The sequence below is a fragment of the Genypterus blacodes genome, unplaced genomic scaffold (genome assembly GCF_046128005.1).
Source record: "Genypterus blacodes isolate CSIRO-AG114 ecotype Tasmania unplaced genomic scaffold, CSIRO-AGI_Gbla_v1 ptg000055l_1, whole genome shotgun sequence".
NCBI lineage: Eukaryota > Metazoa > Chordata > Actinopteri > Ophidiiformes > Ophidiidae > Genypterus > Genypterus blacodes.
Genome location: NW_027466867.1, coordinates 5,106,954 through 5,121,811, shown reverse-complemented (window position 1 = coordinate 5,121,811; position 14,858 = coordinate 5,106,954). Strand labels below are relative to the sequence as shown.

General features: G+C 45.1%; 1 protein-coding gene across 1 annotated transcript; it reads right to left on the bottom strand.

Annotated features, from left to right (window-relative positions):
• Positions 1-2,153: 2,153 nt before the first annotated feature.
• Positions 2,154-12,917, bottom strand: LOC143001963 (carnitine O-palmitoyltransferase 1, liver isoform). The gene is made up of 19 exons (XM_076151843.1): positions 12,764-12,917; positions 10,558-10,703; positions 9,968-10,107; positions 9,457-9,628; positions 9,136-9,237; positions 8,749-8,886; positions 8,499-8,576; positions 8,254-8,361; positions 7,585-7,672; positions 5,850-6,045; positions 5,577-5,765; positions 5,389-5,494; positions 5,173-5,289; positions 4,929-5,093; positions 4,689-4,817; positions 4,348-4,503; positions 4,143-4,256; positions 3,787-3,879; positions 2,154-3,190 (listed from the first exon to the last, which is right to left on the bottom strand). The coding sequence occupies exons 2-19, from the start codon at positions 10,696-10,698 to the stop codon at positions 3,065-3,067; spliced, it is 2,358 nt and encodes a 785-aa protein (XP_076007958.1). The 5' UTR covers positions 10,699-10,703; positions 12,764-12,917; the 3' UTR covers positions 2,154-3,064.
• Positions 12,918-14,858: the final 1,941 nt, after the last annotated feature.

Here is a 14,858-nt window from a genome sequence, read left to right as displayed (position 1 = left end):
ATAGTTGTATATCACACAGACTGTACATAGAGGGTAAGGACACTCAAAGGACACACAATTTGCTTGACCAAAACCTGAATCACTTAAGATTCTTATTTTAAATGACAAAAAAAGGCAAATTCCCTTCATGTGGTTAGGACGAAGCTTTAAACGTTACAACACTGTCACACAGGAGAAGGTTACTTATGAAAACAGAGGAAACCTTTACTTTATTTCTGTCAGAGTTACAGGAGTTTGATTTACCGGAGTGGACGGGATTGTATACAATAGAATTCAATCAAATATTCAAATGAATACCTCTAATTTGACTCTTATTTGTCTTTGTTCTTGGATTGTGAGCAGTCAAAACGCAAATTCAGACTTGAGACTCTCAAGGCCACAAGAAGATTACAATTTTGTTGATATTTCAAATTATTTCATTACAGATTTTTGTTTGTTTCCATCTCTTTTAGTAAGATATAAATAGTCTTCCCACAACTCCAAAAGGATCGACTCAACCCCAAAGAGGGTTTTGATGTTTGTAATAAATCCTCCTGCCACAAGAGAGAAATGTTGGGGCTTTTGCTTCTAATCACAGGTAAGTGTCCACGTCAAAAACAGGGAAAATTCTGTCAAGACTGCTACTTTGACATTGGCAAACTTTGCAGGGCACGTGACAAGAGTGAGCACCGTCTTCGAGTATCACCCAGTGAACACCGCTATGTCACTGGACGACGCCCAGCAGTACTGCGCAGAGAACTACGACAGCCTGGCTGTTGTCAGACACCAGCAAGACAAGGAAAATTTAGTGGCGGCTGTTGCAGCCAGTGGTATCACGGGAAACACGTGGATGGGTCTGAGAGAAACCACTGACCTCACCTGGCTGTGGTCCGTGGGGGAGACGAACCTGAGCACCGGCGTCGTCCTCTACACAAACTGGGACAGTCTGCCCGGCTCCACTCACCACTGTGGCTTAGTGAACAGCAACGGTAAATGGGTCGGTGATCTCTGCACCGCAATGCATCCGTTTGTCTGTCATCAAGGTGAGCAAGTCATGGTTTAAAGGGAGAAGGGGTTCAGTTATACACCTTGTTACATTCCACTAGTACATCTTTACGCATGTGCTGCTATCTACAGATGGAGGGCTCGTGATGGTTTCTACAGCGAAAAAATGGAGGGATGCTAATGACCACTGTCGGGCCGCTAACGGCGACTTGGCCAGCGGGAGGAACGAGCTGGAAAACCAGGCATTGCACAATTTCATTCAAAACAGTGGGACACCCTTGGCCTGGGTGGGTTTGTTCAGAGATGGGTGGAAGTGGCTCGATGGGAGTGAGAGCTCCTTTAGAGACTGGCTCAGCTCGCAACCAAATCACGACGGCGACTGTCTGCTGTATCATCCCTCCTCCTCGAAATGGTACGACAGAGGCTGTGCTGACGCGTTCGTGTTCTGCTGCATGACAGGCAAGTATGTGGTGACAAAGTTTGGGAGGAAAACCTACATTGGTTGGGATGCTTACTCAACTCTGAGGTTACTTAACTGTTTCATTTAGATCATATGCAGATGATTTACAAATGTATTGCTATTAAGTTACAAATTTCATGTGATCCTCGACAAGATACAAGGGTGAATTCATGCTGACTGGACAGACAGGTGCTAAGGGGGAAAGGGGCAGGTCCAAATTCCTTCTTAGCTGCTTCCATAAAAGGAATGAGCGGGAAATTGTTTCCCCTTGATTGATTGAGCACAGTCAAATTAAATTGATGTGATTATTCCTTATTGAAGTGTCCCCCAAGCTGAAAAAGACGACCTTGAGAGTGAAATTTAGTTCAAATTCGCCTCTGGACCTCAACGCACCCACTGTGAGGGATGCCATTTTGAACCAAGTGAGTCTCACACCAACATGAAAGTCGTTTGCTCCTCGGCACGAGGCCAGTTTTGAACAGAATCTCATTTTTCCGCCATCCGTAGCTCCAACAGAAGAACGACACGATCAACCTGCGGTGGGTCGTCCAGCCAGACGGAAAGGTTTTCAACAAAGAGGAGAAGAAGAAAGCTACACCTTTAACCTGCCAGGAACAGCAGTGAAGCGAAACCCCCGAATACGACGCTGTGAATGTCATCTTCTGTGGAAAAAAAACGACACTTCAAATGTGTTTTTTCTTAAAGAATGACTTTATGTTTTGCATTAAAAAAAGGCTGACAATAGCAATATACTATAGTGAAGGAAGCTCAGCTGCTCAGGCGCTGACTTGGAGTCAAGAGGGAACACAAAAATACATTTTGGCAGTAATCAACAAATCGGACAAACTGTCGATTGCATGAAACCACAAACCCGACTTGTAACACTGCTTTAACTTCAGACTGTGTTTATATTTGATGCTCATAAATACCAGTTTGAAATGTTGTTGTGCCTGTTAAATACTGTGAAGAGGAACTTATAAGAAAAACCAAACAAAAAACCAAACCCCATAGGTTATAGATGGCAGTAAGTCACATTCTGTACAGTTTGTGGTTACATTGTAAATAGTTCTGTTGAAATGTATTCTGATGAGTTCAAGTCAAATAACTAATTATTACGCAGTAGAATCTGAAAGATGCAATAAAAACCATGTGAGCCAATTGTGGTGGTTTTGCTCAGGGGGTCACCTCAACCTGAAAACTAAAACGAGTCTCCGGAGATTCTCCCTTTACATTTGGAGGGATGCAATTTAGAGTATGTGCGAAAAGAAAACAACTTGATTAGTCTGGGGTTAATAATAGTTTGTTTCGCATTTTGGCATCAAATAAAAAAAAAAATTGAAACTCTACTTTACTGAAACAGTTCACGTGATTAAAGGAGACTCATTGATTTCACAAAAAGGTAATAAGAGATAAAAAATAACAACAAAGCCTCTCCTTAATTACACCGGTTTCTATACGGAGCTGTCCTGTGTGTATCATTCCGTTGGCTGCGTTGTGTGTGTGTGTGAGAAAGACATCCCAACACCTCACTTAAGAAAAGAACATGAATCAACATATGGTTGTTCCTGCACAGCTTCCCTTCCGCGTCCCGTTTTCCCCCCCCCTGAGTGTTTTGATTGCCTACTGGTCTTTCTTGGCTTCGGGTCGACTCTGCTCGGTGTGGCTCGGCTCCCTTGGCTTGGAGCCCAGCAGGTCGGACAGATCCAGCAGGGCCTTTCTGATCCGAGCGCCAAACTTATGGGAATCCTTGAGAGAGAAAGAGAGAGAGAGAGGATGAGGATGAAATAAAGAGAGGAAAATGTGTGAAGGCGCTGTGAAGGAAAGCTGAAAAATCTTTAAAATCGGAATTATTTTAAACGTGTGATATGTGAACAAAGGTGAAATATTTGGGTGGCTGAAAGTTTGAAGTCTAAAGGCCTGAAAAATGCTTGAATGGTTTTATCTGCATGAAAGTATGAAGAAGTTAGACGAGCCTGAAGGCGTGAAGTGCCGAGGCGTTCAAGACATTTGAATATGTTTTAATGGAATTATTCAGCTGAACAAAGATGAATATTTCTGAAAATATGAAAGACATGAACACCAAAAGTCATCGCCAATGTCTCCTGAATGTTCTGAACATTCTAATGTTTGAATGGTGTCTGAAAGGAATCCACATCAGCAGTATGAATCATTAATATCTACAGAGGGCGCAAATTCTTTCTAATTGACGCCCACATGGGTTAGAAAATCTGTCCCAGTTTCACAGCACGGCTATTAATTAACCACAGAGACTTTAAACGGGGCACAGCAAAGGCTCCAAACACACACTGGAGACTCCCTGTGCACTGATGGGCTGTACTTACAGTTTCTGGGCATGAGTGTTTGCAGGAGATGTGGAAGTTGATCATGTTCTCTCCCACGATGCTGTAGGAAACCCCATAACCGTCATCAGCCACCTAGAATAAGAGATAGAGGTAGAGATTCATTACATTTGAAACTATACTGGCTTACATACAGTTGTGGTCAAAAGTTTACATACATTTGTAGAGAACATGTATGTCATGTCAGTCTTGATGCACGTTTACAGAATGACAACATAGATCTACAACAAAGCACTGATAGGTAAGGTTAAGTCTCTAAAACCTGCTTGTTTGGTATGTAACTCAAGTCTATTATTGACTTTATTATCAAGGCTTCAGGAGTAGAGGGCGCCACTAACCGGACCAAAGCCCCCTCCACAGGAGATGTACTCTGGGTGGTTGACCAGGTCAAACAGCTCCACCTGCTGGATTGGAGTCTGACTGGTTGAGAGCCGCCAGGGTTCTGCCAGCACCTGAACCACACACACACGAGGAAATCACATCAGTGTTGCAACCCAGTTATAGTGGCTTTAAAGCAAATACAGGAGGGAAAGATTTTCCAACCTCTTTCAAGAAAGGAGACTCCACTCCCAGGTACTTGGACACCACGTAGAGGCAGAAGAGGTGTCTGTCGATGCCGGCGCCGGTCATCGCCATTCTGTAGAGGTGCTGGTGTTTTTCTGTCGCTGAGCGGAACAAACGCCTGCACACATCTGCTGCCTGGTGGGGAATGGCATGAGTGGTGTGAACGCTCGGCTTGCAACACATTTAAAATAGACACAGCATGCCACAGCACACTTGAGACTGGACCAAGCCTCTGTGTTCCATCAGTTTGATAAGGATTTTTTTCATAGCAAAAGCAGCACAAAGCCTCATGAAGAGCAAGTCTCCGTGGTCATCCTCACCTCTCCGCCCTCCAGAGCTCGCACAAAGGCACTACTCTCATTGGTGCAGGAGCGAACCGTCTCGGTCCTGCCCTCCCTGAACAGGCGGGTCATGGAGGCTTCATACGTCAAGCAGAACATCCTTCTATCCTGGAACATGATAAGGAGCTTTTGGTTACCAAGGCGATGGATAAAGGGGTGAAAGAACTCAATTGTGGAAGCCAATATTGAAATTCCATGCACTTGGAGCAGCAGCCTCACCCTGAAATAAGCCAACTGCAGAGCCATTTGAATGAAGGCATCTGGACTGACTCGACTCCTCTTGATCTGGCCCTTGCCAAAATCTCGGAAGGAGAACACGTAGAAGTCCAGGTCGTCAGCCAGGGCCTGGGCCACGGCCAGAGACTGGGAGATCTGCTCCTGACACTGAGACCGAGAGATACAATCAGCGACGCAGAGAACACCCGGAGCGACACGCAAGCACACGCCGGAATGCAGGACTAACCTCTGGAGAGATTTCCCAGGTCAGCTTCTGCGGCCGTGGCAGAGATGAATCCACTTCTCCCTTGCAGTGACCCTCTTCGTTGTAACCGAGCTGGAAGCTGTCCGTGGCCAGAACATACTGGAAACACACACAACCATGATGCCACACCGTGCGCACTGTATATTGCCATCGGAGGACAGTAGTGTGTAAACTGCTCGCTCCTTTTATGTGCCTTACCTCCCATAGATGTGCCAGGGCGGGCGCGTCGGCCCAGGAGTGCTCTGCATTGATACCATTCTTCCCATTCTTGTAGATCACAAGTGAGAAGGACTTATCGAACCACCTGTGCCATGAGCGAGACAAAGCTTTAGGTAAGAAATGCCAGTATCTATTGACAAAACCTCCATTTGGATATAAAAAAGTACCTGTCGTAGCATTTCCCATGCAGCAAAGACTTGGCGTAGCGATCTAAATTGGCCGCTGGGTCGTCTCCCATCATGCCTTGCTCATCGTCATCCAGGGTCACAAAGAAAGCAGCTTTCTCGATGCAGTCCAGCGAGCGTTTGTTCACCCCGTTGCTGAAGTGCTCCTTCCTCGCCTTGGCCCATGGAATTCTAAACAACATATTATGACTGTGTATTATTAATATGAACATGAGAGAAGCCATGTAACGCTGCTTCATTCGGCGTCACACTGACCTGTCTCCGGCAGTCAAGGCTCCAATTTTCTCCTCTCCTTTGGAAGGAAGTAAAGGATCATCCAGGATCCTCTGAATCTGGAACTCGATCTCCCTGGGGGACAGGAGTCTGCCCGCCTGGTACACCCAGAGCCGAAAGTAGCGCCCCCTGTGGTACACGACAACGTGGTCGCTGTCCTGCCAGTGTTGCACGGTGTCTTTGCGAGCAAGAAAAAGGAGAAAACAAAGATGGAGTAAGGGTTAAATAAACCAATCAGAGATGAGTTTTGTGGGACAATTTTCATGTTCCAATTTTTACTACGTGCTACCATAATAAACATTTAAGTCAACTGTCCTGGAGCAAAACTCTAAAGATTTCTCTCCTTACATTACATTACAAGTACACATTCTTAGAAAGCTTTGAGTAGTTATTAGCAATTCGGCCGTTTGCCTTCAAGCCCCTGGAATATTTCCTGATGGAGAGGTTCTTTATTCTAAGCTCCAGGATCTGCAGGCAGGCTCTCATTTCCCTCAACAACTACAGTTAAAGTGCCCTTCAGCCAGACGCCGCTTCAATGGAGTCTGTAAAAGACAACTGGTGAATTATTTGATTTGTCTTTTTATCCACTGATCTATTTGAATAACTGGATAAAGGTTACACTGAACAAATGAATCGAGCCGACGGGGAAGTCTACAATCAGGAATGTTATCACAACCTCCGACACGCCTGTGGAATTGCAACTGCAAATGTTGACCGACTGTAAAAGCTTACATTTGATCTGAGGAAACAAGGAAGTTGGCAGAGAGACCCGGATATAATCTAAAAGCAAAAACACGACGCATTAGCTGTCTATGTTAGACCCCATTCCTTTATATCTGTTATGCTAATGGGAAACCTTTTAAAGCCTAGTTGAGGATTGATCAAAGGCTGAATTAAAGACCAGGTCAAAGTCAAACTGCGGCCTGGAGTCTTTCCCAGTGGATGGGTTTATTCTGATCCATCTTCCTGGGCGATGACGCGATGACACGCCCACCTGTGTGAGGATCAGTGCTGCATAAACAGGACAGCGATCCTAATCTTTCAAACTTTTAGAGCCTGTTAATATGTACATGTATATATTATAATACTAAGCTGAATCTGATCTGACGTTAGGATCGCGGCGGTAAGTGTAAGAACATAAGTGCTACCTGTCAGTGTTCCAGGGATACGACAAGAGTGAAACATCCTCTCAAACTGATAGGAACAGCAAGGAACCGCAGACCTCAACAACCACTGAGGGTTGTAAAAGGGGGGGAAAGGTGACATAAGGAAGAGAGAGAGAGGGAGAGAAGGAGGGGAAACACAAAAGACGATAGAGATTAAACAGAGGAGGTTTAAGGATTAAATGGAGAGAAGGACGAGACGAGATGAACCAAAATGTGAGGGCAGAAGAAGAAAAGAGAGTTTAGTTGAGAGACGGACTCTTTTCCAGACGAGACGACCAGGAGGCAGGAGCAGACAGATGAGAAATGATGGGATGGGTTGTAATGACAAATAATGTAATCACACACACCTTCCCTCAGAACATAAGACTCACACACAGGCACAGCGACTTTCACACACTTTGTTTGTTCCACACTTGAAAGCGCTGCCGTTGTCTTGACTTCCTCGACCTACGGTTGCTTGCGAAGACACAAGGTCGTAAATCTGAACGTCGCTTGTGGATTACATAGTTAGTGTCTTGAGAGTGTGTGTGTGTGCGTGTCTGTCTCTTTACCGGTCTCCTCTCCAGGAGTGCGTGTGGTGTTGAACATCCTCTCACACTGAGCTGCACACAGAGGTATGACAGTGCCTGGTATACGACTCTGGGAGGAGACGGAGAGGAGGAGGAGGAGGAGCAGGAGGAGGAGGAGGCGAAGGCAAGGGCACAGGGAGGAGAACAGGGGGGGAAAGCAGCAGGGGCAGGGAGGGGAATGGAAAGTCAAGCGGAGAGAGAAAGGAGCAAAAAAGAGAGTGAGGGAGTGTGGGGGAGAGAGGGAGAGAGGGAGAGAGGGAGAGAGAGAGAGAGAGAGAGAGAGAGAGAGACAGAGAGACAGAGAGAGGAAAAGTAACAGAAACCAAGCAAGCGAAAGAGAGATTGAGAGTTAAAAAAAACAGGGACGAGAGATGAGCATGATGTGGCAACGTGATGAGGTAATGTCTTCATACAAAAAAGCAAACCAAATTAAAAACAAATAATAATAAAGAATCAAGCTACACACTGTTTGCTTTAAACAGTCAAAGACGTACAAACACATAAATGGACGCTCCTCACCGCCACATTCAATAAATACACAATGAAAACATTCTGACACTGTCTGACACCGAGTCTGGCTTGTCTCGCCGTAACGGTCGACGCCAACGACAACCGTCTCTGTGTGCCGTGCGTCAGCCGGGGTCAACTCACGGGTTTGAGGTCTTCTCTGTTGAGTTTGCGGCGGTACAGGAAGAAGGCGTGGATGGAGTTGCCCGCCCTGGCTGCCTGGATGGGCGTGGGCGTCACGTATAAGAAATCCTGTGGGAGAGAAAGAGAGAGAGAGCAAACAGAGACAGCAGGCTGTGAGGTGAAAGGTCAACGCCTTAACATATGTGATTGTTCTGTTATCTTTACCATCAAACTAAGGGATGAGCAAGAGAGGCACATATCCATACCATGCCATAGTAATTACTGTTGACCATGATTGGGCTCCGTCCCCGTAGGTAAACGTATTCTTCCCACCAGTCACTAACCTGAAACGATAAAACACACACACACGCTTAGAGACCAACCGGCAGTCACATTCCTCAGATTCAACCCAGATAAATAATTGAAACTATAGAACCCGACAAAGACATACATTGTTAATGACGTTTTCATTTTGTTAGGCGGCATGAGAGCAGACATGTTGGGCACCACACTCACATAGTTGGCGGCCCAGAGAGCTTTGAGTTTGAGGTACCACTGCAGGCGGTTACCCAGGCTGCTCTCGAACTCTTCGGCCAGTTTAGTCATGCGTTCAAACGCCGCGTCGTCTGTCAGCGGACGCACCGACTCCAAGTACTAAACAAGGACAGCAAAGCGTGAGAGAGTACAGACGTTTCAGGGGGAAATGTCACACTTTCTAAGGCAACGGTGAACACATTAGCATTTAACCAAACACAGATTAGAAAAGCATGGATACATTGATTTGGAAAAGTTCAAAGAGTAACAACAGGAACTCTGTGAAGGTGCAAAGGCAGACAACTCAAGACAGTGCTGCGTCTGCTTATCGGTCATTTCTCATTTGGATTCTCTCGGCCGGTGTCTCACCCTCTTGACTGTGTCCTTGATGACAGGAACAGGCAGGTTTGGCAGCGAGCCCTGGTAGCTGTAAAGCAGAGGCTTTCTGCCAGAAAAGATCCGTACCAAAGCCTAGACACACACACCACGCACAAAGAAATGCAGACAGGACAGCAAAGACACCACGTTAAGAGGTACCGGTCATATTTTTTAAACAAGATGATGTTAAAGTGACACTTGTTAGCCACAAACCAGGGGTCTGGATGACCGTGAAAGTGATGGGAGGCATTAAAGTGGCATGGGGGAAGAGATGGAAAAGAGGGGGGAAAAACGTTGTGCAACAACACTAACCACCCAGACTTTGGTGGTGTTGGACATCTTGCCATGCTGCTCGAACATCCAGCGGTGGTAGGAGAGGAGCTGCTTGAGGCAGAGGCGCATGGTGAAGATGAGTGAAAGCCACAACATGGTGCTGAAGAGCACCGCCGACACCACCGTCTGGCACTGGGCGCTCATGGACTGGCTGGGGAGGGTGGGAGAAGATGGAACAGATGGGTTAAGAGGAAGGAGGGAGAATAGAGACAAAGTGGGTGAGGTGATAATCAAATAATAGGAAAGATATAACAGGAACCGCAGTGAGTAATGTTTACTTAAAACACACTTCAACTACCTGAAAATGCGATAAGCCCTCTGCTTATAAACAGTAAACGAGGAAAAGATTAACGCTTTTATGGCTGCAGAGGTCTGGCTAATCAACAACCTTCACAGCAGGAAGTGCAGGAGGTGAGCCGCAACAAACGCAGCGTTGTTTCCACCCCACTGTACCTACATGAGATTAGATTTCAGTGATTAGATGTGTTACCTGACAGGCAAGTGCTCCTGTATCTTGGCTATGAGGCCCATTGACGGGTCGGAGCGGGTGTACATAGTGGCCAGGATTGCTATGACCACAAAAAGCCAGGAGGAAGGGCTGGCAGGGTAGACGCCCGTGATCACGCTGTTCTGTTGACACAAGAGACCAGAGAGAGAGAAATAAGTCCCATTATTCTTGTTCACAATACCCATCTTGACATGCTTACAAAGAATGAGTGTATCCTGGGCCTACGGGAATGCGCTGACTAGGTTTTCCACACATGTACAAGTCTGAATGTGTTTGCTCTCTCATGATGAGGGGAGCGCAGCAGTACGAGCAGGAAAACAACACCTATTACACGGACAGCCCGACTGACACTGAGGACTTTAGATGCCTGTGCTGACATGTTGAGAGGAGGAACAGCAGCAATGGAGGGAGAGGGGGGTGGGGGACGAGGAGGTGAGGGACAAGGAGTGATCACGCCGCGAGCACAACTGGGAACGTGGCGATAATTACAGACGCTTCTAGAATACAGAGTGGCACAGGCACAAACTGAGCACGGGCGAACAAGACAGGCGAGGCAGCGGCGGTGGAGGTACTTTGAGTCTGATGAGGCGTTTCTTCCAGGAGCGCAGGCCCGACAGGTAGATCTGGGTGAGGGCCTGGTGGGAGAGCTGCAGATCGATGCCATCCGGGGTCACTGTGAACTGGAACGCCACCGCCTGATGGGCTTCTGCCATGATCCCTGCACACAGAAAGAGAGAGAGATACTGAGGGAGAGAGGGAGAGAGAGAGATGCCTTACTTGACCATTTCAACGGTCCAAAGAGCAAATGTCTTCCGTAAACTAAACAGAAGTGATGACGGTGTGTTTTCCCTCCCGAGTGTACAAGTAAAACCTGTTTAAATGTCATAGATGGAGTACAGGCAACACAAACAGCACGTGTACAGCTGCAGGTTGTAAAGGATTCAAATAACTTAAAATGGCCTATAGATCAACTTTGCTAATGCTTAATGCTAATGTCATTTCAACGCATTTCAACATTGGAGGTGGCTGAGAATGATGCATCACACGTGTTTGCGTGCCTAAGCCCGACAGAAACAGCCGTCTCATGTGTGAACGTTATTAAGAGAAGCCCGTATGACGCATCAGTTACAGATGCATCAGTCTGTGTGTTGATGTGGGCTGACGGGGATGTGCTGACAGGCTGTGTGTTTGTGGGAGCCAATGACTGCTTCTACTCACAAAGAGAAATTGATTTTCCCTCTGCAAATAGGCTACAGATAAGGTCCCGAGGTTTAGCCGGGTGTCACTGGACAGAACATCCCTGTGGAGGCGACATCTGCTCTTATTGTGTATGTACCAGTCTAAAAATAGTACACACACGTACACAATTCCATCATTGTCTCCAGGTACGGTTGGGCTTCTTCTGCTCTTTGGGTCAGAGCTGGCACTGGCAGATAGAGAGTCATGCCAGTGCCAAAGGACTAACAGCGGTACATTTCAGCGTGTTCCTTTCTGTACCGATACACACAACGCAACTCCCGCTTGGTTGCCCAGTGAACAGAGAACTGGACCTGGCCTGGATTTGATTACAGATCCTACCGATTGAACTTTGTAGATCATATCCAAAGAAGAGAACAAAAAGGTTATTAAAAGCAAAACACAGTGTAGATTATGTTTGGTTGCATGTTGCTTTGATATATTTTTGCAGAAACGTGATGCATACAGCACACACACACATATAACACACAGTGAAAGACATACTTTCTTCTTTCACTATGCTGCACAAATCCCAGGGAAATTATCTTTATTCATCTCGACTAACTTTTTTTGCTGTCATACTGGAAGTGAGCCATAAAAGGAAAGTAAAGCTGTGCTATACAGTACTTTGCATCACTATGGCAACAAGCAGAAATGTGCATAAGATCAAAGTCTGGAGAAGCAAACACACACTACCATTTGTGGGAGAAGAGCTGAGGTGCAAGGTGTCACAAATCTCGTTTTATAGCTTAATAATTAGTGACTAACGGCATTAAACTGAAATCCTTCATTTATTGTCCTGTTCACCAATGCAGTTAGTGCTCACAATCATTTGAGTGTTTAAATCAGGTGTTCCCCAAATGAAGACCATTAGACTTTAAAACTAAAGACAACTGCACATATATGATAGAGTACTTCGGCGCCTTTGATGTAAATGATTTGCGGGACTGTGCATACTTTACCCTCTCATAACTATATTAATATGTAAACTCTGGTGAGGGGACGGGTGACATCATATCTAGGTCACATACTAGGGCTGATTCCGTAACACAAGTAATTGCAGAGTGGCTTTGTCAACAAACCAAGTTCATTCAACCCATATTGATATGACAGCAACGACTCATCACACTTTAGACAACAGATTGGATCCGAGCAAAGCTTAAACTAACGCCGGCTACTGTTACTCAACTGGACGAAAGAATACTCTAATATGAACAAGATGTGGGTGAACACGAACAATTATTACGTTAGCTAGCGTCGCCGCTAATAGCCGCTATATTTTTTGTTAGCTACCGCTTCCATTAAATAGAGGACCCGGATTAGGCTTGAAAGCAAGTGGATGAATCCGGCGGGGAGCGATTTAACTCAAGCTAGCTCACCTTAATGATCCGCTTTTGGGATTAGCATTTGGCTAATCTGGCTAGCCCGGCGCAAAGCCCATTAGTACTGTACACACAAACGGAAGGCGATACATGTTCCAGTCGTTTACTGTAAAACACCAATGACACAATTGGAAGGCAAAATGGAGCACCATTATCTTACCTGTTGTCTACGCTGACCAAATGTTCGAGAAGCGGAGGGCAGCCGGTAACTTTGCGGCCGGTTTGGCAGTTTCACAGTACAGTCGGCCCGACGCTCTCTGAATCAAACCCGTACACATAGGCTGTCTCCGGTGGTATCTTCACGTCTGCCGGAATTCTTGAAGCTGTGTTGTGGTGAATCCTGAGATGTGACGTTCACGGAACGAAAAGCACTGAAACGCCTGCCAACAAAGAATTGTAAAAACCAGCATCTCTTCCATTTTTTTTAGTAATAGGCGTCATTACCTCCCTGTGTGCTGTTGAAACTGTACTGAACCCAAATTCCACCAGCACCATCATGAATCTGGATACAGACATTGGATTTTATACATCAGTAAGCATGTCATATTATTGAGTACTAGATATGTACATCAAACATACAAAGATAATACAGTACACAAAAGCAGGGTATATAAATAGCACGTTATAGTATAGGAAATCTCTAGTCTTCATAATTTAATTAATTTATATTGTGCCTTCTTGAAAACAGTATATACCTATGTTACAATAACATTTGAACTTAACCGATATGGGGTTAAAATGTTCCTATATTTTTTTTATTTATTGCAAATGAAAATTAAAATCCCCTTTAACTGAAAAGACAAGCGCTGAAATGAAAACTGACAGGCTGTGTTATGTGAGTGGGATGATTAAGGTGATTAAAGTGAACTGTTATTCTCTCTGAGCAATCATTCCCCTTTGGTCTCGGTTTGGACATTAATGACTCTGTCCAGGTTCATATTATTCACAGCTAATAGGGCAAATGACTTTCACACTCTGTGCAAAGTGATGGACACCATTTTAACTCAAAAGGTACATAGACAAACACGCACACACACAATTTTGGGATTTATTATTGTAACCATAACAATAAGGTGGATCGCTCTTTATTTTGACCATCAATTCAACCATAATTGTTCTTTTAATCACAGGCAATAGTTATAATAGTGCACTTTTTATATTTAAATTATGATACAGACATTTCTTTTTTAACACCTTATTCTACTGACCCTTAGGAATGGAGAATAGTTTACAATCTTAGCCAGAGTTGGGTCAATGAAAGTGAAGGTGAGGGTGACGTGATAATGAAAAAAGATGAAAATGATGGTGGGCAATCATAAAGTGTGTACGTTCAGTGAAGCAAACAACGAACGACTTGGTACAGTATCTCATGTGCTGATGATGGCTATGCGAAGGGTGAAAGGCAGACAGACGGGGTCAAGGGACAAAGCATAAAGCAAGAGATGAAGAGGTTCAGCAAGCATTCATTGTGTGCGTGTGAGAGAAATTACGTGCCTGTTAGGGTTTACTTGTGTTAATCCAGCTAATGTTCCTGGGTATCCCCACCTAAAACAGCTTATATGATCATTTTCTTAATCACCACAAAATGCAACAGTCAAAGCGTCTCTCCCCGTCCTCATCTTCCTCAAGTTCATCATCTACTGTTTGCCAGAGCGAAAAGCGCGGTGAAGAAGAACGTGTGGAATATACACGCAAAAGGTCGCCGGACAAATACGGTGACTTGCACATTATTGTCAGTGCTGCTATCCGCTATCTGTTTCGTTGACGTTAAAACTCTGAAAAATAATTTGGAAAAAAAGAAAAGCATTGAAAATTCTTGACACATTTTTGATGGCAAACAATTAACTAAATTAAACATATATAAATAAATAAATAGTCAAACTTAAAGCTAACAACCAGATGACTGAATAAATAAATACAATAAATAAATAAATAAAAAAGTGTCACAATGCTTATCTCTCTGAAAACTTTGACATTCCGTTGCATATTGTGCTGTATGGAAGACTGGTGATGAACGTCGACTCGTCTGGCGGGAGCGCTGGAGTGACACGTGACCTTTCAGCGTCAAACTACTTCAGCGTGCAGTTGATGAGGGCGTGCGGGCGGGGCGCGCGGTGGTGGTGGCAGCGGCGGGAGATGGCGATGGGACTACTTGGCTTGTTGGTTGAACACTGAAAAGTGAGGTGCATCATGGGTATGTGGGGGGAGAGACTCTCTTTTGCCTCGGCTTCGCTCTTTTATCTCGAAGTCCTGTT

Coding starts and splice junctions, on each gene's coding strand:
- LOC143001963 (XM_076151843.1), bottom strand. CDS start 10,698: ATGGCAGAAGCCCATCAGGCGGTGGCGTTCCAGTTCACAGTGACCCCG. Junction 7,673..8,253: donor ACAGAGAAGACCTCAAACCC/GTGAGTTGACCC, acceptor GTCTCCTCCCAG/AGTCGTATACCAGGCACTGT. Junction 5,290..5,388: donor CCCTGGCACATCTATGGGAG/GTAAGGCACATA, acceptor GTGTGTTTCCAG/TATGTTCTGGCCACGGACAG.